General features: G+C 45.6%; 1 protein-coding gene across 1 annotated transcript; it reads left to right on the forward strand.

Annotated features, from left to right (window-relative positions):
• Nucleotides 1–459: 459 nt before the first annotated feature.
• On the forward strand, nt 460–10227 carry LOC112590262 (uncharacterized). The gene is made up of 3 exons (XM_025306209.1): nt 460–1908; nt 1990–2623; nt 9908–10227. The coding sequence occupies exons 1-3, from the start codon at nt 460–462 to the stop codon at nt 10225–10227; spliced, it is 2403 nt and encodes an 800-aa protein (XP_025161994.1).
• Nucleotides 10228–22892: the final 12665 nt, after the last annotated feature.

Consider the following 22892-nt stretch of genomic DNA (forward strand, 5'->3'; position numbering starts at 1 on the left):
CCCCTCGCGGTACCCGGGGGGTGGAGGGGTGCTCCGGGTCGCTCGGACGTATTCCGAGGCGGAGTCGGAGCCCCTGTGTGCTGTGCCCGAGGGAATGCGATCGCATCACCCTAAAGCGGACCCTCGGGCGGCGCGAGCACGCTGGCTGCCATGGGGGAGACGTTCCCGGTGGGGTGCGACACTGGTGAACTATCTCCTTCCATGGGGCCCCCCGCGTGGCGGCGCTCTGCACGGTGCCCACATTGTCGGAGGTGTGGGACCCCCGAAAGCGGTCTGGCCACCAGAGATGGTGGTCAGGGCGCGTGTAGGGGGCGGGAGGCCTGTGCCGACGATGTTATATTCCGTCGGCCCGTGCCATATGGTGCTCCTCCGGGGGAACTCGGAGGCTCCCCCTTGCCGGGGGGATGCGGGCATGCCCGGGCACCGGAGCCGTGCAGAGTTGTGGGTTCAAAACCAAGAATGACTGACTATACAACCTCCTCAAATGATTCATCGGATTCGGAAAACATTAAGACGACCCAGGCAAATCCAAAGGACTTGAGAAGCCGACCTGGCAATAGCCAGGTGACGGTTAGGAGAGAGGGACTCAGGAGCGCAAGGCTCCTAGAGAAGAGGAAGGCGGAAGAGACCGACAACAGCGATAGGTCCCGATCGCCCATCAAGGTCGACGACTCAACGCCGTTCGCCACCTCTAAGGAAGAAGACTCCGATGATGGTGAGAAAGTCACCAGAAAAAAGGAAGGGAAGTGGGAAATCCCCAGAGATGACGAAGGAAATACAGACGAAGAACGTCTGATAGAGAAGGCAACCAGAGGTAGGGGCAGGCCCGAGACAACTGGGGGATACCGATCGAAGAAGGAATTTATGGCAAGGAAACTTGCCATAATGGAGCAGAAGAGAGAGGAAGCTCTCTTGAAAGGGTTGGAAAATCCCACGGAGGAGTTCCTAGACTGTACCGCCAACAGGAAGTACAAGGCGGAAATTAGAAGGATGACGGAACACCTGGAGGAGGCACCCTTCCGCGATATAGCAGCGACGATACTCGAAGCGTCCGCTAAAGTCCTCGGCTTTTCACAAAAATCGAAAAGCCTCAAAGGAACCCACGTAAAGGTCCTCAGGGATGCAGCTGCAGCGATAACAGCAGGAGCAAACGTCCTGTCCATGCAAATGGCGCAGGACAAATGCGGAAACAATCTCGACCTGATAGAGGAACTGAGGACGGAGAACGTAGGTCTGAAGACGTCGCTGAGGGAGGTTAAGAAAGAATTAGAGGAGGTAAAACAAATGCTTCAAGGTATAAGGGAGGCACCGCTGCAGGTAGCGGTATCCTCCCCGCCCTCGAAACAACCGGGAAGTACGGGTCGGGGTATAAAGGAGGCACCGCAACAAATGGCGGGTGCTTCCTCGCCCCTGATCCGCACAGAAGGGATAGGAAGGGCGATCACGCCACCTATGGTCGATATGGAGGAGGAGGAGGAAGTCCTGACTGGAGTCATTGAGATTCAAAAGGGACTGATTCCAACGGTGAAGAGAAACCCGGTGAGGGAAGCCAGGGTCGCGAATAGACTAGCAGGTCCCAAGATCAGGGAAATTGTCCCCCTGAAAACCAAAGTTAGGGTGGAAAAGAGGGTGGAATTAGTAAAAGGAGAAGAGAAGGGACTGGGAGAGGAGGTGTCGAGAATAGTGTTCCAGGCCCTGAACGAGTGGAAGGCACAGGAGGCTCCCAAACAGGGGGCCTGGAAAAACAAAGGAAAAGGAGAGGTGAAAGAAACCAGGGATCAAGGAAGGGCACAAAACAAGGAAAACTATAATAGAGAGTATCCTCAGCTTCCACCTACGAGAAAGGGACAACAAACACAACATAGCAGGGAGGAGGCACCTAAACCACAGGAAATGTGGACGAAAGTGGTGGGCAGGAGAGAAAAGAAGAGGGAGAAAGAAGAGCAGAGGAGGAAAGAAATTGTGAAAAAGGTGGTAATTCCCGAAAAGAAAGAAAGGAAAAAGAATAAGAGGAGAGTCCCCAATACGGCGACGGTGACAATCACTGCCGAAAAAGGACATTATAAGGACTTGCTAGCAGAGGCAAAAAGGAAGATAGATCTAGATGGGATTGGTATCGATAAGATAAAGACAAGAGTAGGGGCCACCGGAGCACTCGTGATTGAGATACCAGGCGAAGAAAGGAGCAAGCAGGCGGATCTACTGGCGGATGAACTGAAAGAGGTCTTGACAGATAGGGCACGAGTAGGCAGGCCGCAGAAAATGGGGGAACTCAGATTGAAAGGGCTGGAGATATCCACTACGGAGAGCGAGGCGGCGGAGGCAGTGGCTAAGGCAGGGGGTTGTAAAGTAGGAGAGGTGAAGACCGGGAGTTTGAGAATAGCCTATAATAATTACCGGACACTGTGGATACAGTGCCCCCTCGCGGCGGCCAAGAGGGTTGCAGAGATAGGCAGTGTTAGGATTGGATGGACGCAGACAAAGGCAGAGCTACTGCAGGCAAGGGCCCTGCAATGTTACAGGTGCCTAGAAAAAGGGCACGTGCAAACAAACTGCAAGAGTAGCAAGGACAGGCGCGAAAATTGTTATAGATGCGGAGAACCCGGTCACTTGGCTCGGGAGTGTAACTCGAGAGCCAGGTGCCAACTTTGCGCAGAGGCCGGCGTTAAGGCAGACCACAGAATGGGGGGACCATCTTGCCGTCCCCCCAAGAGGAGGAAGAATGTCCCTGGGGATGCAGTGGAAGGGGGTATGGCGACCGCACCGCCGCCACGAGACCCTCCTGCATCCCCAGAGGGGAAAAGAAAAGGAACCGAGGAAGGAAAAGAGGTGGAGGGGGGGGCAAACCGAGAGCCGGAATCCCAACCCCCACTACCCCAAAGAAGGAGAAGAGCCTCTCTCTCTCTTCCACCACCCCCTCAGCCCCCCACTGATGATGGGGGGATGGAGGTGGAGGAGAAGAGAGGAGAAAAAAGAGCGAGAGAAAACGAGGACACCGACGGCGAACAGCCGGGAGAGAAGGTGGTGGTAATAACGGAAAATGAACATTAAGTTGTTACAAGGAAACCTGCACCGCGCCCGTCAAGCTCTACCTCTATTTGAGCACACGATGACGGAGCGCGGTGCAGGCTTAGGCATAGCGGCAGAGCCCCACCATGTCCCCAGGAACCGCAGGTGGTTCGGGGACGAGTTGGGCTCTGTCGCTATTGTGTGGAAGGCGAGCAGCCGCTCACCCCCTGCCAAATACGTGGATCGCGGCAGGGGATTCGTTGTGGCCAGGTGGGGAGCCGTCACCGTGGTCGGGGTATACCTCCCCCCAGCAAAGAGCCTGGGCTTGGTAGATTACGAGTCCAGGCTCCAAGAAATGGGAGATGTCATCAAGAGACATCTCCCAGGTCCTGTCATCGTCGCCGGCGATTTTAACGCCAAATCGGAGCTATGGGGCTCCCGGCGCGATGACAGGAGGGGGGAGGTAACAGCGGATTGGGCCGTGGGCCTAGGTCTGCACATAATGAATGATGGTGTAAAATCCACATTCGTGGGGTCGAGGGGGGAGTCTATTATAGACTTGTCCTGGGCGACCCCCTCGGCCCTGCGAAGGGTGCGGACCTGGAGGGTGGCGGAGGAGCTCGAATCGTTGTCGGACCATCTCTTAATAGAGATGGAGCTCTCCGTCACCCCCGATGGCCTACGGCCCCGTAATAAGGACGGACCCCGGCCCGGTAGATGGGCTCTAGCCCAGCTAAGCAGGGAGGACTTAGAAATCTCCCTGATGGGCTCCACCTGGCCACAATGGAAGGACGGGCAGGACCTTGACTCTGAGGTCATGGAGGTTATGCAGGTTCTCGCACTCGCGTGCGATGCCTCCATGCCCAGAGTCAGGGCCTGCCCAAAACGATGCGCCTGGTGGTGGACCGACGAAATTGCCGCGTTGCGGCGGAGGTCGGTCCACCTCAGGCGCGCGTTCAGAGCGGTACGCTGGGACGCGGACCCTGAGGTCACTCTGGCCGCCCGGCAGGAGTTCTGCGCTGCAGCGAAAGAACTCCGGAATGCCATAGGGGTGGCCAGAGGAAAGGGGTGGGACAACCTCCTCCTCTCGTTGGACGCGGATCCGTGGGGGCGCCCATACAGGATGGTGATGCAAAAGCTGAGACCATGGGCGCCCCCTCTGACGGAGACGCTTGACTCCCGGTTCCTGGGACGGGTGATGGGGACCCTATTCCCGGTTGGGGGGGAAGACCCCATCACCCAGTACGTAACCCCCTCCCCCGAACAACAGGGGGAGGTTCCGGGAGTCACCGAGGAGGAGGTGGCCGAGGCTACCAAAAGGGTCAAGAGCGGGAAAGCTCCGGGACCCGATGGTATCCCCGGCCGTGTACTCACCCTGGCCTCAGGGTACATGAGCGGCAGGCTCGCCCGCCTATTTACTAGGGCAGTGAGGGAACGAAGATTCCCCCCAGTCTGGGGGAGGGCCAACGTGGTCCTCCTCCGAAAAGAGGGCAAGCCGGAGGAATCCCCCTCCGCGTACCGGCCCATATGCCTCCTGGATGAGGCGGGCAAGCTCTTTGAGCGCATAATAGCAGCCCGCCTCAAGAGGCATATGTCCCGGGAGGGTCCTGACTTAGGTGACGGCCAGTATGGCTTCCGAGAGGGCAGATCAACTGTGGATGCAGTGTTGCATCTCAAGTCCCTCTCGGGGGCCATAGTGTCGGAGGGCAGGGTGGCAGTCGCGGTATCCTTGGATATCGCGAATGCATTTAACACCCTGCCCTGGGGTAGGGTGGTGCAAGCGATGAGGGGTTATTTCCGCTTCCCACCCTACCTCACGGCCGTCATAGAGGACTACTTCCGGGGTCGGCGTCTTACGTGGACGGACGCCGATGGCACGGTAAGAGAGAGGGGGATGAGTCGTGGGGTCCCACAAGGATCTGTATTGGGGCCCCTCCTATGGAATATGGCTACGACTCAGTCCTCCGGACAGCCCTCCCCCCCGGCTGCAGCACGTTGTGCTACGCCGACGACACGCTCGTCCTAGCCGGGGGGAGAGACTGGGGGGAAGCCGTTCGCACGGCCAATTTAGCGGTGGCGGCGGTTGTGCGCTCCATCCGCAACTTGGGCCTGGTGGTGGCGGAAAGGAAGACGGAGGCGATCTTCCTCCACGCCAAGGGCATGAAGCCACCCCAGGCCCAAATCAGGATAGGCCAAGTCAGGGTCCCCATAGAGGCCCAGATGAAATATCTGGGCCTCACCCTGGACGGCACCTGGTGCTTCAGAGAACATCTCAGTAGGCTGGTCCCCCGACTCAGGATGATTTCCATCAACTTGGGCAGACTAATGCCCAATGTCGGGGGACCGGAAATGAAGGCGCGTCGCCTCCACGCAGGAATCCTAAACTCCGTCGCGATGTACGGAGCGCCGGTATGGGCCGAGTCGCTGGCCGCCAGTCGCCCGATGCAAGCGCGGTTGCGCAAAGTGCAAAGGGGGCTGGCGGCCAGGGTAGCAAGATGCTACCGGACCGTCTCCTGCGTGGCGGCGACAGTCCTGGCGAGCATGCCCCCCATGGAGCTCGTGGCCCTGTCGTACAAACGTATGTACGACAGGAAGCGCGAGCTCCTAAGAAGAGGGGGGGCGGACATACCGCTCGCCAGGACGATTAGAGAGATGAAGCACCAGACTCGACGGATCCTCCTCGAAAGATGGCAGAGGTGTCTGGCCAATGCCAGATACGGGAGGAGGACCGTCGAGGCCGTCCGGCCCTTCCTGCTCGAGTGGGTGGGAAGGGCCCATGGGGCCCTGACTTTCAGGGCGGCACAGGTGCTCACCGGGCATGGCTGCTTCGGTGAGTACCTGTGCCGAATAGGAAAGGAGCGCACAGCCGCCTGTCACCACTGCGGGAATGGCCACGACTCCGCGCAGCATACGCTCCAGGAATGCCCGGCCTGGAGCAACGAGAGCGGAGTCGTGGAAAGGCAGTTAGGTGGAGACCTTTCGCTCCCCAGTATAGTCCGGGCGATACTGGGGAGCGAAGAGAAATGGGAAGCCTTCACCACATTCTGTGAAAGAGTGATGCAGAAGAAGGAGGAGGCCGAGGAGGAGAGACGAAGAGCAGAGGGAAGGGGAAGGCGGAAGAGGCGGAGAGACCGCCACCGCCAATGGAGAGGAGGAAGGAGCAGGAGCAGGGAGGGGGACGCAGACTCCTCGGAGGAGGAGGAACTTCGGAGGTTGGGGGCGCAGCCACCACCTCCGCCTCCTCCTCACCCCCCTGCTCCTCCTCCTCCAATAAGGAGAGCGAGAGGTAGGAGGAAAACCACGACCTGGAGGGGACAACTAGGAGCCCTCCAGAGAGACAGAGGGGTGGCGGTGGTGGTGCTGCAGAAGCTTGCCCCACTCGTGGCAGTGGCAGCAGCGCTCGACCGCCCCGGCAATTGGGGTGGACGTGGCACTGCCACCGCCGCCACCCCTCGCTGCCCCACCAACGGCAGCGACGGGCGAGGGGAGCGGATGGGGTCAGAGGCTGTGGCCTAGGCCCCAAACCCGCAGACCGCCGACTCCCGCAAGAACGGGCGTCGGATGAAAAGGGAGAATAAGGGGGGGGAGAGGGTATCGGTGATTGATTAATCACCGAAATAATGCCCCTCCCCCCCCTGAATCGCAGGTCCGACAGACCAGTCGGACATGCGGGAGGGGGGTCACTAGGACCCCCCGCCCCATTCCTCCGCGGAGGTGGGGAGAGCCCGGCGGCTAGGGGAGTATATCTCCCCGTAACCGCCGGGCGGGAGGGTGGGGCATCGGGCGGGGACTCCCGGTGCCCCAACCAGCCCTCCCAAGGTAGGGTGGCTGGCTGATACGGTGGGTCAGTCAGCCACACAACGTTCTTCAATTGGCGGCGCCTCGTCTGGTCGGGAACGGCGGTGAAGCGGGCCTCGGCCGGCTTCCCCCCTCCCGACCGAAGAGACGAGGCGTGAGGGGTGGGAAAGGGGAACGGCGGTCGAAGCGGGCCCTCGGGCCGGCTTCCCCCTTCCCCTGGGGGAGCGGTGGTCGAAGCGGACCCTCGGGTCGGCTTCCCCCCTCCCCCACCCCGCCCCTCAGGGACAGAAGGTGTAACATCTGGACTCGGGGCCCCGATCAGCAGTTACGCGGCACCGGGGCCCCGACCCAAGTCCCTTCGCAGCGCCACCCGGGGAGGTTTTAGCCGGTAGGAGTCCGGCATAACCCTGGCCCTTCCCCGAGGGTCAGGGTATCCATGATGGATTTCCTCCTCGTCAAAAAAAAAAAAAAAAAAGGGTATCCATGATGGATTTCCTCCTCGTCAAAAAAAAAAAAAAAAAAAAAGCTTCAAAGACGGTGATTTCGATGTTGACGACCGTTCGCGTGAAGGAAGGCCAAAAACCTTCAAAGACGCTGAATTGGAGGCATTGTTCGATGAGGATCCGTGCCAAACGCAAAAAGAGCTTGCTTCAGCATTAGGAGTTACCCGCCAAGCCATTTCCAAGCGATTGCATGCGTTGGGAATGATTCAAAAACAAGGAACTTGGGTTCCTTATGATTTGAAGCCAAGAGACGTTGAGCGTCGTTTTTTCGCCTGTGAACAACTGCTCCAGCGGCAAAAAAGGAAGGGTTTTCTTCATCGCATCGTTACGGGTGATGAAAAATGGATTCATTACAGCAATCCAAAGAGAACAAAATCATTTATTCGCATTTATTCGCTTATTTATTTAATAATTTTTCTCAAAACTTTACGTAGCCGATTCCAATTTTTTCCCGTCCGTTGTACTTATCTCGATGTTTTTTATGCTTTTTTTAAAGTTTGAAAGTTTATAATTACCCACCCTGTATATGTGCATGTGTACGTTTCGAAAATAATTCATGCATATGAAAATAATAGAAGAAAATTCATGAAAATCTGGAAATTTTCACGGTTATTCGTGCCTTTTAGTCGCCATCTTGGATCCGCCATTTTGAAATTCTTTGATATGAATTAGTTGTCCGCAAATATCCTAAAATCCCTCTAAGTACCCTGGATACTAAATTGATGCTAAATATTAGGATTTTGCGAAGTTATTCTAAAAATACATTATTTTTTAAGTTTTTTTCGTTCAAGCCGCCATTTTAGGGCAGCTATCTTGAATTCACATTTTCACCAATGCATACCTTGAAAGTTCAACATTTTTGAGACTAGATGTGACACTTGTATCTGTATTAGAATAACATTTTTGATACGAAATCAAGCTTATAAAAAATAAAATTGTCGATTTTTCACGACTTTTTCCAAAAATTCCGCCATATTGGAATTTATTGTGAATCTAAACGAATTCTGATGCCGGAATCTTATAGAACGATCCCGAAAACATAAGGAAATGCTATTCCAACCTTATATATGTTTTTTTACATAAAATACAATTGCAAAGTAAGGCTAATATTTTAGGACTTTTGGGCGTTAATGGATTAAGCTAAGAGTAAGTATGAAAAAGTTTAGATACTTAAGGTAGTAATGCATTATAAAAGTGTAATGTATTACCACGTTAAGTATCTACATCTTTTTGTACTCTTAGGCCCCTTGCACAATGCCAGGCAACAAGCAATAAGAATAAAAATAGATCAATCACAATCGACTATTACAAGAATAATCTATTGTGATTGGTCTATTTTTATTCTTATTGCCTGTTGCCTGGCATTGTGCAAGGGGCTCTAGTTTAAATAGCTGAGAAGTCAACTATTTCAACTTGCCGATAACGACACGATACGTGCAACATCTATACGCAATTCCATTAATTACAGCTTTGTCGGTAATGCTAAATCATGTGACAAAAAGTTGGATCACTTACTCATTTATACCCTGTATATTTAACTTGCTAATGCAGATATATATATTTACATTCAACGTTCATATGATTTACGTAGTCGTATGTCATATTACTTTACTTTTGACAGTCTATAGCAGAGCTGGAGACTAAGTGCCCTTTTCGGCCGAATTTCAAACGGTGACACCCACCGTTCCCCTTGCACCGCTCCGCGCTTAGCGGTCGAGGCGACGATCGCGGATCGCTCAGGCCCGTCGCTACGTAAGGTGTCAGCTACAGCGTATCCTCGTGTTTTTTTATAATTATAATTTTTTCCTCCCTTAATAATAGCTTTAAAATACATATGTTTATGTGTTTTATACACACATATATATATATATATATACATATATATATACATATACAGGGTGTCCGGAATATTATCATTAATATTTTGTGTACTGGTAGATTGGGTGTAGCCGAGAAGAAAAATCATGTACCATAATGTCAAATTGGCAATAGTTATTGAGTTATTAATTGAAACATGTGAGCCAATGAGCGCGTAAAGAGCGCTGGGCGGCCGCCTCTTGTCGCTTGCGCTCACTGGCTCGTCGTTCGCGCTCGCTCGCTCCTCGTCGCGCGCGCACGCCTCTTGTCGCTTACGGTTGCCTCTCGCCGCGCGAGGTAAGCCATCTTCTTACACACACTTCTTATACACAGAGCCCGTCCTGTCGCTTTCTCGTGCGCTCATTCGTTTACACATTTTAATTAATTACGGAATAAATATTGAAAAAATTGTAAAATAGCACAGGACTTTTTTAAATTGTTTTAACGAGTTCTACCAATACACAACATATTAATGATCACATTCCTATATATATAATTACAACATAATGAAAAGAATAACATAAAAAAAATTTAATTAAAGGATTATTGCAATAGATTTCCGCATCACCTGTGAAGTACTATTGCTGATGCGTTTTTTTTTTAAGTGGTTTCCCCAGTAGGCCTATTCCACTAAAAAATGAAGAATTACGATCGAAAGTATGGCTCGGCAGGAAAACTAGATGAAAAGAAGTAAATGATCATTTGGGAACAAGTAAACTAGGATTTCCTGGGTCGTTTAGACTGTACTATGGATGATATATCCAAAGACATTTTAGAAGAACTAGCTCGCATCAAGGAGGAAAGGGAAGTATCATTTAAAGAAGAACGTTTATCCGTTTTCGTCAATTTCATTCTGAAGAAGGAGCATTCACATAAATATGTGGACCAAAACCAGAAAAAATTCGGAGATCAAAATCTCGAAGACGTGGATAAGAAGAAGAATCTAAAATTTTTAAAAACTCGGCCTCTTTTTCTAATCGGGATTTCAAAGAAATGTCGCATTGCAAATCGCACAATTCTTCCTGAAGAAATAGACTTTGTTCCTCGATTTGCGCGATAAGAGGATTGCTGAAGAGCATCAAATCTCGTCTTAAACTATCAAAATCACAGAAACGCCTATCAAATTGATCAATTAAAGATTGAATAATATTCAGTTGCTTAAGAAAATTACAATTTGTGCCGTGTTCTTCAAAAAGAATTTGGCAGCAGGGAAAAAAATGAAGTTTATCTTGCAACTGATTTTTAAAAAGCAACAATTTTCTACGGAAAGAATCTTCACAACTAACTAACTGGGTAATAGTTTGGTCGGACTTTTGCAGCTTTGAATTTAGAATATTTAAATGATTAGTTATATCGGTTATGAGAGCAAGCTCGCAAAGTGAATCTAAATCTTCGAAGAAGAACCTAAATTCGTTCAATTTTGTAGGATATTCTTCTTGCAAAAAAAGGAATATCTTTTTTCTTATTGCGAAGTTTCAAGACATTTTCCTGCACTGAGCCATCGCACTTCACAATATAAAGGAACATCTGTGTAGATTGCGTTATGCTCTTCGAGAAAGTGTTAAAATTTATGATGAGAAAGGAATTTTTGGCCACCTTTAATTAAATTAATAATTTTTGTGACCGTTTTCATGGCGCTACACAGTTTAATATCTTTCCCACATAACGCTTCTTGATGAATAATACAATGAATAACAGGAAATGTAAAACCTCGCTGCTTTAAATGTCCGACGAACCCGTTTTTAAAACCTACCATTGATTTTGCGCCATCGGTGACTATACCCGAACATTTTGAAAAATCGATGTCGAATTTTTGCAGACATTGGCTAATAGCCTTGAAAATATCTGCACCTGTTGTCCTACCAATGGTACAAAATCTAAAAGCTCCTCGACATGTGAAAAATTGTTTTGCACGATTCGAGCAAAAATATTCAGTTGACTCACATGCCGATTATCGGTGCTTTCATCAAGACATAAAGAATAGTATGAGCAAGACATTAATAAATTTTCAACTTTTCTTCTAAAGAACAGGCAATATCGTCAATCCGTGATTTCACGGTTTTACGATTTAAAGGAATGCTTGCAGCTTCTTCTAAAGTTATAGAATCTCCAAACAATTCCACTGCTGCGATGGGACACTCCTTTACAAATTCCCCTTCACTATACGACTTTGAATTTTTTGCGATGAGATGTGCAATTGCAAACGACGCGGTAAGGGCTTTCGTAGAAGATTGAATATTCTCGACACTTAAATCGCGACCTTCTTGATGAACTAATTTTAATCCTTCAATTAGATTTTGTTTTTCCTCGTCCACATATTTGGAATACTCCTGACAATGAAGAGTATTATAGTGTCTATAAACGATATATTTTTTAACAAGTGATGGTTGAAAACCACATAAAAGACAGTCGGAAATGTAAGCGAAGAAAATTTGCTCCCATACCTTATCAAAAGTTTCCCTAAACTTTTGATTCCTATCCATTGTTCCAAGAAATCCAGCCAGAAGACTACTCCAAAGACACGAAATCACAAGAAAACTTGAGATGAGAGTGCGAAACTGTCTGTATTCTCGCCAAAGACCTTTAACGAGCAAACTCTCATACAGACTGTGGAAACAGCCAGACCGTAAAACAATTGCATATCGGTCAGCAACAGAGTCCAACACATTCAAACACCAAAAGACTCGTGCGTATTTGTAAACAGAGAGAGTAAACAGAGAGTGTATAAGTTGATAGAATATTCAAACTATGTGGATGAGGAAAAACGTAATATATTTTAAGAATTAAAATTAATTCATGAAGAAAGTAATATCAGTGTCGAGAATTTTTAATGTTCTATGAAAACCCTTATCGAGTCATGCAATATCAAATTTCATCGCAAAAAAATCTAAGTTCTTTAGCAAAGGAAAATTTGTAAAAAATGCGTCATTGCAGCGGTCAAATCATTTGGAGTTTCGATGACTTTCGAAAAAGCTGCAAGCATTCCATTAAATCTGTAAAATCACGGATAGATGATACAGCTTCATCTTTAGAAGAGAAATTAAAATGTTCATTTGCGTCTTATTTGTATTATTCATTATGTATTTATGAGAGCACCGATAATCGGCATATGGATCAACTATGCATTTTTGCTCGAATCGTACGTAAAACGATTTTTCACATGTCAAAGGCCTCTCAGACTTTGTATCGTTGCAAGGGAGAACAACAGGTGTTGAAATCTTTAAGGCTGTTAGTCAAATTCTGCAAAAGTTTGATATTGATTTCTACAAATGTTCGACTGTAGTCACCGATAGCGCAAAAGCAATGATAGGTTTGAAAAAACGGCTTCTTTGAACAAATAAGACAGCAAGGTTTTAAAATCTCTGTTACTCATTGCATCATTCATCAAGAAGCGTTGTCTTATAAGTTTAACCCCTTGACTGTGAATGACGTAAATATGCGCATGAAAATTTTGCCTCTCCGACGTACTCTCTGCTCTAAAATTTTATTTCTCTACCGAGCCATACATTTTATCGTATTTGTTCTTTATTATTTAGTGGAGTAGGCCTACTGGGGAAAGCACTTTAAAAAAACGCATCAGCAATAGTACCTCACAGGTGATGTGGAAATCTATTGCAATAATCTTTTAATTATACTTTTTTTACGTCATTCTTTTCATTATGTTATAATTATATACAGGGTGTTTGATAGCTGATCATGCAGACGAAAGTTGGAGATACGAGGGTAGTTTGATAAGTCAGTGACTTTTTTAATAAAAGATATTTTTTTCGGCAAATAAGCGTTTTATTTCTCAACGTAATCTCCTTTTAGCTCGATACATTTAGTCCACCGTTTTTCCAATTTTTTTATTCCTTCCAAATAATAGGTTTTCTCAAGGCCCTCAAAATAGGCGTTTGTTTTAGTGATGACCTCTTCATTCGACCCAAATCTCTTACCGCCCAGCCATTTCTTCAGGTTTGGAAACAGGAAATAGTCGCAGGGGGCTAAATCTGGTGAATATGCTGAATGGGGTAGCAGTTTGTAGCCCAATTTATGGATTTTTGCCATGGTGACTACACACGTGTGCACCCGTGCATTGTCCTGATGGAACAGCACTTTTTTCTTCGCCAAATGCGGTCGTTTTTGCTTCAAATCAATATCGAATCTGTCCAAAAGCTCTGAATAATATTCGCCGGTGATCGTTTTACCCTTTTCAAGGTAATCGATGTGAATGATACCGCGTGCATCCCAAAAAACTGTGGCCATGACCTTGTTGGCCGACAGACCCACCTTGGCCTTCTTTGGTGCACGTTCACCCGAAGAAACCCACTGTTTTGATTGTTCCTTGGTCTCTGGTGTGGTGTGATGGATCCATGTTTCGTCTACGGTAACGAAACGGCGCAAAAACTCGCTCGGATTGCGGCTGAACATCGCCAAACACTCCTTTGAAATGGTCACACGGTTGCGCTTATAGTCGAGTGTGAGCAATCGCGGCACCCATCGCGCGGATAGCTTCTTCATGTCCAAATATTCATGTAAAATGTGATGTACCCGCTCAGTTGAGATGCCTACAGCCTCAGCCACTTCACGCACTTTCATTCTCCGATCATCCAATATCATTCCATGGATTTTATCGACGATTTCTGGCGCGACGACTTCTTTTGGGCGACCTGAACGTTCGGCGTCACTTGTGCTGGTACGACCACAACGGAACTTGTGTAAACCACTTCTTAACCATTGAAATTGATGGAGAGTCCCCCATAGTATTTATCAAGCTTTGCCTTGGTTTCGGTGATGGTTTTTTTACGCAAAAAATAATGCTTAATTAGCACACGAAATTCACTTTTTTCCATTTTCGTTAAAATTCACGAGGTTGTCTGCTTTCAATGGCTGTCAAACACTAACTAAATGGCGCAGCTTGCCTAAACTTGTACAGTAGTCTATTAATAGATGGCAGTTGACGGGAGCAGTGCTGCATTTAAAGTTACTGCGCGGAAAATTCAAAAAGTCACTGACTTATGAAACTGCCCTCGTAGATTGGGTGTAGCCGAGAAGAAAAGTCATGTACCATAATGTCAAATTGGCAATAGTTACCGAGTTATTAAATTAAAAATAAAACATGTGAGCCAACGAGCGCGTAGAGAGCGGAGGTCGGCCGCAATAAGCACGTAGACATTTGATACAGGCGGAGTCAGTGAGTGTCGGGAGGCAAGCGCGCGCGGCGAGGGGCAACGTAAGCGACAAAAGGCGATCGCGCGCGACGAGGAGCGAGTGAGCTTTTTCTTTATAGCTTTTTCCTTATAGCTCGCTCGCTCCTCGTCGTTCGCGCTCGCTCGCTCTTCGTCGCGCTCGCTCGCCTCTTGTCGCTTGCGCTCGCTCGCTCCTCGTTGTTCGCGCTCGCTCGCTCCTCGTCGCGCGCATTCGCCTCTTGTTGTTTACGTTGCCCCTCGCCGCGCGCGCTCGCCTACCGTCACTCGCTGACTCCGCCTGTATCAAATGTCTATGTGCTTACTGCGGTCATCCTCCGCTCTCTACGCGCTCATTGGCCCACATGTTTTAATCAATAACTCGATAACTAATGCCAATTTGACATTATGGTACATGACTTTTCTTCCCGGCTACACCCAATCTACCTCCAACTTTCGTCTGCATGATCAGCTATCAAACACCCTGTATATATACAAGGTGTCCCATTTTAAGCGTCCACCCTAAATATCTCTCTTATTTTTGATTTTAGAGAAAAATGGTTCAGATATGTTTTGTATGGTTTCGAGAGGGCCATAAGATGGTATCATTGATTTGACCTTAAAGAGTCATTTGAAGGTCATGTGAAGGTTATCTCAATTTTTTTATACGGTACTCCATATTTTTTATTACATATTCTTATAGCTGACCTCGAGAGCTTTCCAAAACACTATAATAAAATGTTTTTTGATGATGTACTTTTCGAGTTATAAAGCTCCAAATTTACAAAATTTTGATAAAAATACAAAATATTTCGTAAAACATTCACTTTCCGATAGTCTTATCTTACATGATCCAACCAGTCAAGGCAAGATCCGAGCATGATCCAGCCAGTCAAGGCAAGATCCGAGCATGATCCAGCCAGCCAAGGCAAGATCCGAGCATGATCCAGCCAGTCAAGGCAAGATCCGAGCATGATCCAGCCAGTCAAGGCAAGATCCGAGCATGATCCAATCAGTCAAGGCAAGATCTTTTGTGTACAATTACTTAAAGTGTTCAAAAATTTGGCCATTTACTTGTATGCATAGCTCTAGTCTATGGTGAAAGTCGTCCCTAACTTTTTCAAGAACACCTACATTAATATTTCTGCAAGCCTGTCTGATCTGGTTTTTCATATGTTCAACGGTTGTAGGCTTTTGCGAATAAACTATATCTCTAATGTAACCCCAGAAATAAAAATCTAGGAGTGTCAAGTCGGGTGATCTTGGATGCCATTCTTGAACTCGGCTGCCCATACCAATCCACCTATTCGGGAATCTATTGTTTAAATATTGTGTAACAGCTCGAGATTTATGAGCCGGTGCTCCATCTTGTTGGAACCATATTCGTCTGTGTAAATCATTGTCGACGTATCTCAAGAAGTTGGGCAGGTCATCTTGAAGAAATCTTAGATGGATTGCCGCATTGAGATTTTCTTCAAAAAAATATGGACCAACAATAACATCTCTCAGGATGCCTGCCCAAACGTTAATGGACCACTGCCGTTGGAACTCTTGGCTTCTCTGCCAATGTGGATTAGCATCTGAATAATAATGGCAGTTATGTCTATGCCTCCTCTGTTACAAAACGTGGCTTCATCAGAAAAAAGCGTATCAGCAATGAACTGGGCATTTTGTTGGATTTGATCTCGAATCCAGTTACAAAAACGTACACGGCGTTGGTAGTCCCTCTCTTCCAATTGCTGAGTTAGATGAATGTGATATGAGTGAAACTTGTTGAGTTTGAACACACGATTAGCTGTTGATTTAAATATACCGTATTGCCTCTCAATTTGTCTCGTAGAGATTTAAGGATTCAAACATTCAGGATTCAAAGCAACGGCACCTATAACAGTCAATGACGTGACTTCATCAGGGCCCGATTTTCGCCGGTTTCTTCTAAGAAAACCCTGTTCAGCTCTGTCGCAGAGTCTTTTTATTACTTTCCTATCAGGATGGCGTCTGTCTGGAAATCTTTCAGCATAAAGCCTTTCTGCTGCCGAGTAATTATTCCGGGCCTCATCCAAAATGCGAATCATGTCCACAATTTCATTTGGTGGATAAGCAGCTATAATTATACACATACTACAATAATAACACATACTGGCATGTATTTTTGGTAAACTTGTCTGAGAACAGACAACGTTTGTGAACATTTGTCTGGCTTGCCGCATTGAGTTTCGTCGTAATTTTCTTTGTCATTATCTTGCAACAAATAACAAATATAAAATTGCAGAAAAATATAAATAATCGTTTTGTGTAATATAAAATAAAAAGATGTGCACATTTTCTTTCACATTTTTTTATGTTCTAATCTATTATATCTAACGTGACGATTAACTGTGTGAATAAAAAGTGTTCCTCATAAATGTAACGTTTAAACTATTTTGCGATTTTCTTATTTTTTTCCTTCGGCATTCTTAAATGCTAAAATTATAGTTATGTTATTTTAGATACAAGAAGTGATACTTATATAATGCAAGTGCAAAGAACATATCTTACAAGTGCCACTGCACTTATTACGATAGATCTGTTTGTTTTCGGAGAAATTGTGCACCGTATATTACATTAATTTAGAGTAAACTAACATATTCCCTCTTTTAATCTAATTTATTGTATAAAAAGATGTACTAATCTAATTTCGTTTTTCGAAAATGTACAGATCTATCTAACAAGGATAGTTTGAAAAGTTATCAGCCTGACGAAGAAAACACAATTTTTGACAATATTCTTTTTTATTTTTCAACATAGTCTCTTTTCAACTTAATAGACCCTTAGACCAATAATTTTCTAACTTTCTATTTTTGGTATAATATAATTTATCTAACCCTTCAAAAGAAACAATTATCTTAGCGATGACCTCCGATGATTTAAAATATATTTTTTTGTGTTTGGCAGCAATCTGAAGCGCAATTCATGGAATTTTATAACTGCAATTGAAGAAATGTGAGGGTGCATTGCCGTAATGGAGAAGCTAAACTAAAAACTATTTTCCTGCCAAATGAGAATGTTTGGTCTTAATACGAGGGCCATTCAAATATAAACCGAATTTTTTTTTATAGATTTATTGGTAATAGATGAAATGACAAAAGCGATATATTATTTTTCTACATAGTTCCCTTCAACGGAAATGCATTTTCTCCATCGGATAGGTAGTTTCTTGATCCCTTTATCAAAAAAAGGAGAAGGGCGCTTCAACAGCCAATTGCGCACGTACTGCTCAACCTCTTGTTTTCTGGGGTGTAGTGGTGAACCCATGTTTCGTCATAGATCACAATTCGTTTTAAAAATGCCTCTTCTTCTTCTTCGAAGCGATTCAAAAGCCGCTGAGAGATGTCTTTCCGGACATTTCTCTGTGCCTCAGTGAAGAGACGTGGGACCTACCTCGCTGACATCTTATGGTATCCAAGGTATTCTGAGAGAATTGTGTGAGCACTCCCAATACTTATGCCCACCTTCGATGAGATTTCGACAACAGTTAAGTGCCGGTCATCTTCCACAAGTTCGCGAACAGCCCGAGTGTTCTCATCAGTGACACTCGATCGCGAACGATGTTCGTGACTTTCGTTTTCCACAGCATTATGACCACTGCGAAACTTTTTAGTCCAATCAAACACTTGGGTTCTTGACAGAGTATTATCTCCAAACTGTGTTTGGAGTCTGATCAAAATTTCAGTTGGTTTGACGCTTTCGTTAGCGAGAAATCGAATGATAATGCGTTGCGCAACAGTCGTAGATATCTCTTGTTCAGTCATGGCTATTGACGAGGGAACAGCAATTGAGGAATGTTGCGGGGGGTCGCTTCTCTCCATACATCTCTACCTAACTGCCTGGAGCGCCTCGGCCCGCTTGTGACTCTTTCTGAGTCCGCAGATAAAAAATCCGGTTTATATTTGAATGACCCTCATAGCATTGTTCAGTTGTCCCAGCAATGCTGCATAATACTCTCCGTTGATGGTTTTGCCTTTTTCTAGATAATTTATGAGCATCACATCCTACGAATCTTACAAATAGTCGCCATCATCTTTTCGGCTGAGGGAACTGTTTTTGCCTTCTTTGAAACATTTTCACCCGCTTTCACTCATTGTTTTGACTGTTGTTTTGTCTTCGGCGTAGTGATGAATCAATATTTCATCAATAATGATGAATTGACGTAGAAACTCGGTTGATCACAATTAAACATGTCTAAGCATTCCTGAGAAAATGTATTCATTCGAATACATTCGAGTTAAATCTTTTAAAACGAAGTATAAGGTCTGTCCCAAAAGCATCCGACCTCTGCGTATATCTTTGTCCTTGGGCATTCTATTGTGAAAAATAGATAGTTAGTATTTAGGGTGGATCTTTAGGAATATCCCCACCAAGCGGCATGATCCAATAGTTATTCAGTCGGCAATGGTACGCAGTTGTGTGAGCGTCAAAAACTCCGAGCGTCGCATTTCACAATGACTGAAGATTATGCTTTGGTTTCAGGGTCGTAGCCATAATGTTTCATCGCCAGTAATAAGCAACTTAGGATCTTTGTTGGATGGATTCCAGGATGTCTTCGGCAATTTCAACTCGAGAATTCTTTTGATCTTTTGTAAGCACTTGTGGAACGAATTTTGCGAAAATACGACGCTCAGAGTTTTCGATGTTCACACAACTGCGTACCGTTACCGACTGAATAGCTGTTGGGCCGCTTGGTGGAGGTATTCCTAAAGGTCCACCCTAAATACTGAATACCTGTTTTCCACAATAGAATGCCCAAGGACAAAGATATATGCAGAGGTCGGATGCTTTTGGGCAGGGACCGAAACAAAATTTCGGTCCGGTTATGGTTACAGTCCAACAAGATATTTCGTAACGGTTCTCAATTTCGATTTCGGTCCGGTTAAACGTAACAGGATCTGGAACCATTTAAAATAACGAATTTTTCGGTTTCGGTTATAGTTTCTTCAAAATTATTTTTCATATAAATATTTATTTTTGTAAATTACAATATTACAATATATAATATATAAGCGAATTTTCTTCACAAAAATATTTAAGCGGCATCATTTTATGTCAATTTTAACCATCGTTAATAGTTTCTATTTGATATACTTGTAGTTGGTATTGCTTCCTCTGTTTTTAAGATCTTTGTGGCAACATTGTAGCTATCTATTTCCAGCGGCCATTTTGCTTGTTTTATTTTCTGAGATTGTAATCAAAATATGAAATTATCTATTTTTATTTTATCCTTATAATTCATATAATAAGAAAGCTGCGCAATGCCGTTTTGCATTGTACGACACCGACAACTGCCGAAACCATAGTAACGAAATAGAGGCCCTGAACATAACTATTGTAGTACGTTGATCGCGGTGTAAATTTTTTAATAAATAATCGGCGGCAGCGGTACATGGGGTATCGTAAGAACCGAAAAGGACCGAGAACCAAAAATATTTTTATCAGTTCGGTATCGGTTTCGGTCTACTTGATACTATAAAATTTCGGTACGGTTATGATTACAGTTTGAGCATAAAAATCAATTTCGAAACGGTTATCGGTTCCGGTACCAGTTCGGTCTGGATCCCTGCTTTTGGGATCTCGTATTTTATCATTGCACGATATTCGATTTTATTAATTTTTCGAGAAACACCAAAACTTGTTTGTTTTATTCTGCATCTGTTTGCTACGGCAAACCTTGTGAAGGATCAAACCTGAGAAAAATCATAGTCATTTGGTACATCTGGCACCATCCCTGTTTCAGATCGAGAACTTTTCGAACCACCCTCATAACTTATCTCTTGTAACTTAACTTAATCTAATTTACTGTACACGAAAGATCTGAACAAACTGTTAAAGAAGGGCCAAAAAGGTTGAATTTTGGGCCACAGCGTCGCACTTTTTTGATTGCATATTTGTGTAGTTGAGGTCGAGAGTTTTCCAAAACACCCTATGAAAAGCTTTTTACGTTGGGGAAAGTGAAAATTATAAGTCCTCAAAGTTTAAGAAACAGGTATATAGGAAACATGAGAATTATCAAGATTATCTGATTTATGATTTTTGTGCTACTACTAAGTACTGCTACTATAAGTAGTAGATTGAACGCGCATGCGTGACGATGTCGGCGTCGAGGTAGTATGTAGGAGAGAAAATTGGTGCTGTTATTGGGCTCTATTATATCTATAAGATCTATAAGATCTATCAGATGATCTTATAAACATTTTTAATTTTTTGAAAATATATATTTATATAATATTTATATAACCTATTATATAAGTATATATTTATATAATATATTTCCATCGCTGTTCTATCTACGGACGGAGGAAAGAAGGCGTCGTCTTCGAAATCTAGCCGAGGTGGGCGCTTATCCCCTAGCATTGTTCTATAAGTTCCTTTATTTGCCGTTAGTTGGTACTGGCGACGCTGGAGAAGTTGACACGCGGCCAAAATCATCGCTAGCAGTCCATGATTATACAAGGTGATTCGGAACATCTGCTGTCCTTAATATACCATATTCTTGAGCAAATTTTAAGACTATTTTTCTTTTGCAAAATGTTATCCGATGCTTAGTTACAGAGATTATTAAGATACTAGGTGCGCAACTAAGTTTCCGGGTTTCACAGATGGATGGCGCTAACAATACATGTAGTCGATATACATGTCTGAAGTTGTGTTTTTTTTATAGCTTGGACATCTGTTAACAATAACAAGTCGTAATACCAACACATATCGCAACGCAAAAATATTTTTTCTAACGAAGATGTCGAGTTTTGTGCCAAATAAACAGCATTTGCGGGAAGCTTTGCTTTTCTGCTTTAACTTGAAAAAAAGTGCAGCTGAAGCACGTCGTTTGCTTGAGGTGGCCTACGGCGAACATGCACCATCGAAAACTACCTGTGAAGATTGGTTTAAACGCTTCAGAAGTAGCGATTTCGACTCTGAGGACAAGGAGCGCTCCGGAAGACCAAAAACAATTGAGGACGCCGATCTGCAAGCATTATTGGATGAAGATGATACGCAAACACAAGATCAACTTGCGGAGGCATTAAACATGACTCGTCAAAGTATTTTCAAACGTTTACATGCCATGGGGAAAATTCAAAAGGAAAGAAAATGGGTGCCGCATGAGTTGACTGAGAGACAGATGGAAAATCGAAGAGCCACTTCCGAAATTTTGCTTTTGCGGCATGAAAGAAAGAGCTTCCTACATCAAATTGTTACTGGCGATGAGAAGTGGATATATTTCGAGAATCCCAAACACAAGAAATCGTGGCTTTCACCTGGCGAAGCAGCAACATCGACGGCATGGCCAAATTGCTTCGGAAAGAAGACAATGCTCTGCGTTTAGTGGGACCAGAAAGGAATCGTGTACTATGAGCTACTAAAACCGGGCGAAACTGTCAATGGGCTCGCTACCGACAACAACTGATCAATTTGAATCATATATTGCTCGAAAAACGGCCAGAATGGGACACGAGACGTGAACGAGTGATATTGCAGTACGACAACGCTCCGTGCTATTGCACTTCCATCGTCCAGGACACCATCGAAACGCTGAAATGGGATCTGCTACCGCATCCGCCGTATTCGCCAGACCTGGCCTCTTCCGATTATCATTTGTTTCGGTCGATGGCACATGGCTTGACTAGGCAACACTTGGCCAATTTCGAGAAAGTGCAAAATTGGTTGGATGAATGGTTTCGGTCCAAAGACGCATCGTTTTATCGTCGCGATGTTCATGTACTGCCAGAGAGATGGCAAAAATGTGTAGCTGGCGAGGGACGATATTTTGAATAAATCATTTTTTGTATTTCTCTTGAATTTATCCATTTCTCATTGATGGAAAAACCAGGAAACTTAGTTGCGCACCTAGCAAAATATTTTTTTTATAAAAACATTTACTTTTGTACATGTTCGGAACAAGACCGAACACAGAATAGCTCCGAAGAGCTGGCTGGCGATTTTGGATCGCAGAGCGACGTCCGCCTGCGTCCAGGTCGCACGAGTATGCTCGACGACCGACCGATCGTCCTGGTTGACGTTTGGGGTCCCGTAAGACGGCCACAGGCTCTGCAAAAACGCACAACACCGCGCGCCGACGCACCGCACCCAGGGATGTCGGCGAAAGTAAGAGAGAGGAAGGATGCACACATGCCGACGCAAAGTGACACGCAATGTATAACGCAATGGACGCAATAGACGCAGTAGTAACGCAAGTGGAATAACGCAGGAGAACGACGCAGAAGGAACGCAGTAGAAACGCAGAAGAGAATAAACGCAACTATTTACAAGGCGAAGACGTTCGCCAGTGCAAAGTCCCGCAGGACACATGTCTGTGACGTCAACGGTGCGCGGCACCCGGAGCACGTCCAAGTACATGTAAACGAAACAACCTCCGTCGTTTCGGAAGACCTGCTCTTCCGGACGTAACGGCCTACAGTCAGCCACGGTCCTGAGGACGCGTGGAAAATGAGCTCTAAACTCTAGCACGCAGGGCGACCGAGCAGCTTCTGCGAGAAAGCAAAGTTCCCCTACGGACACTTGGAAGAAA

The sequence above is a fragment of the Harpegnathos saltator genome, unplaced genomic scaffold (assembly GCF_003227715.2).
Source record: "Harpegnathos saltator strain DR-91 unplaced genomic scaffold, Hsal_v8.6 scaffold770, whole genome shotgun sequence".
Classification (NCBI taxonomy): domain Eukaryota; kingdom Metazoa; phylum Arthropoda; class Insecta; order Hymenoptera; family Formicidae; genus Harpegnathos; species Harpegnathos saltator.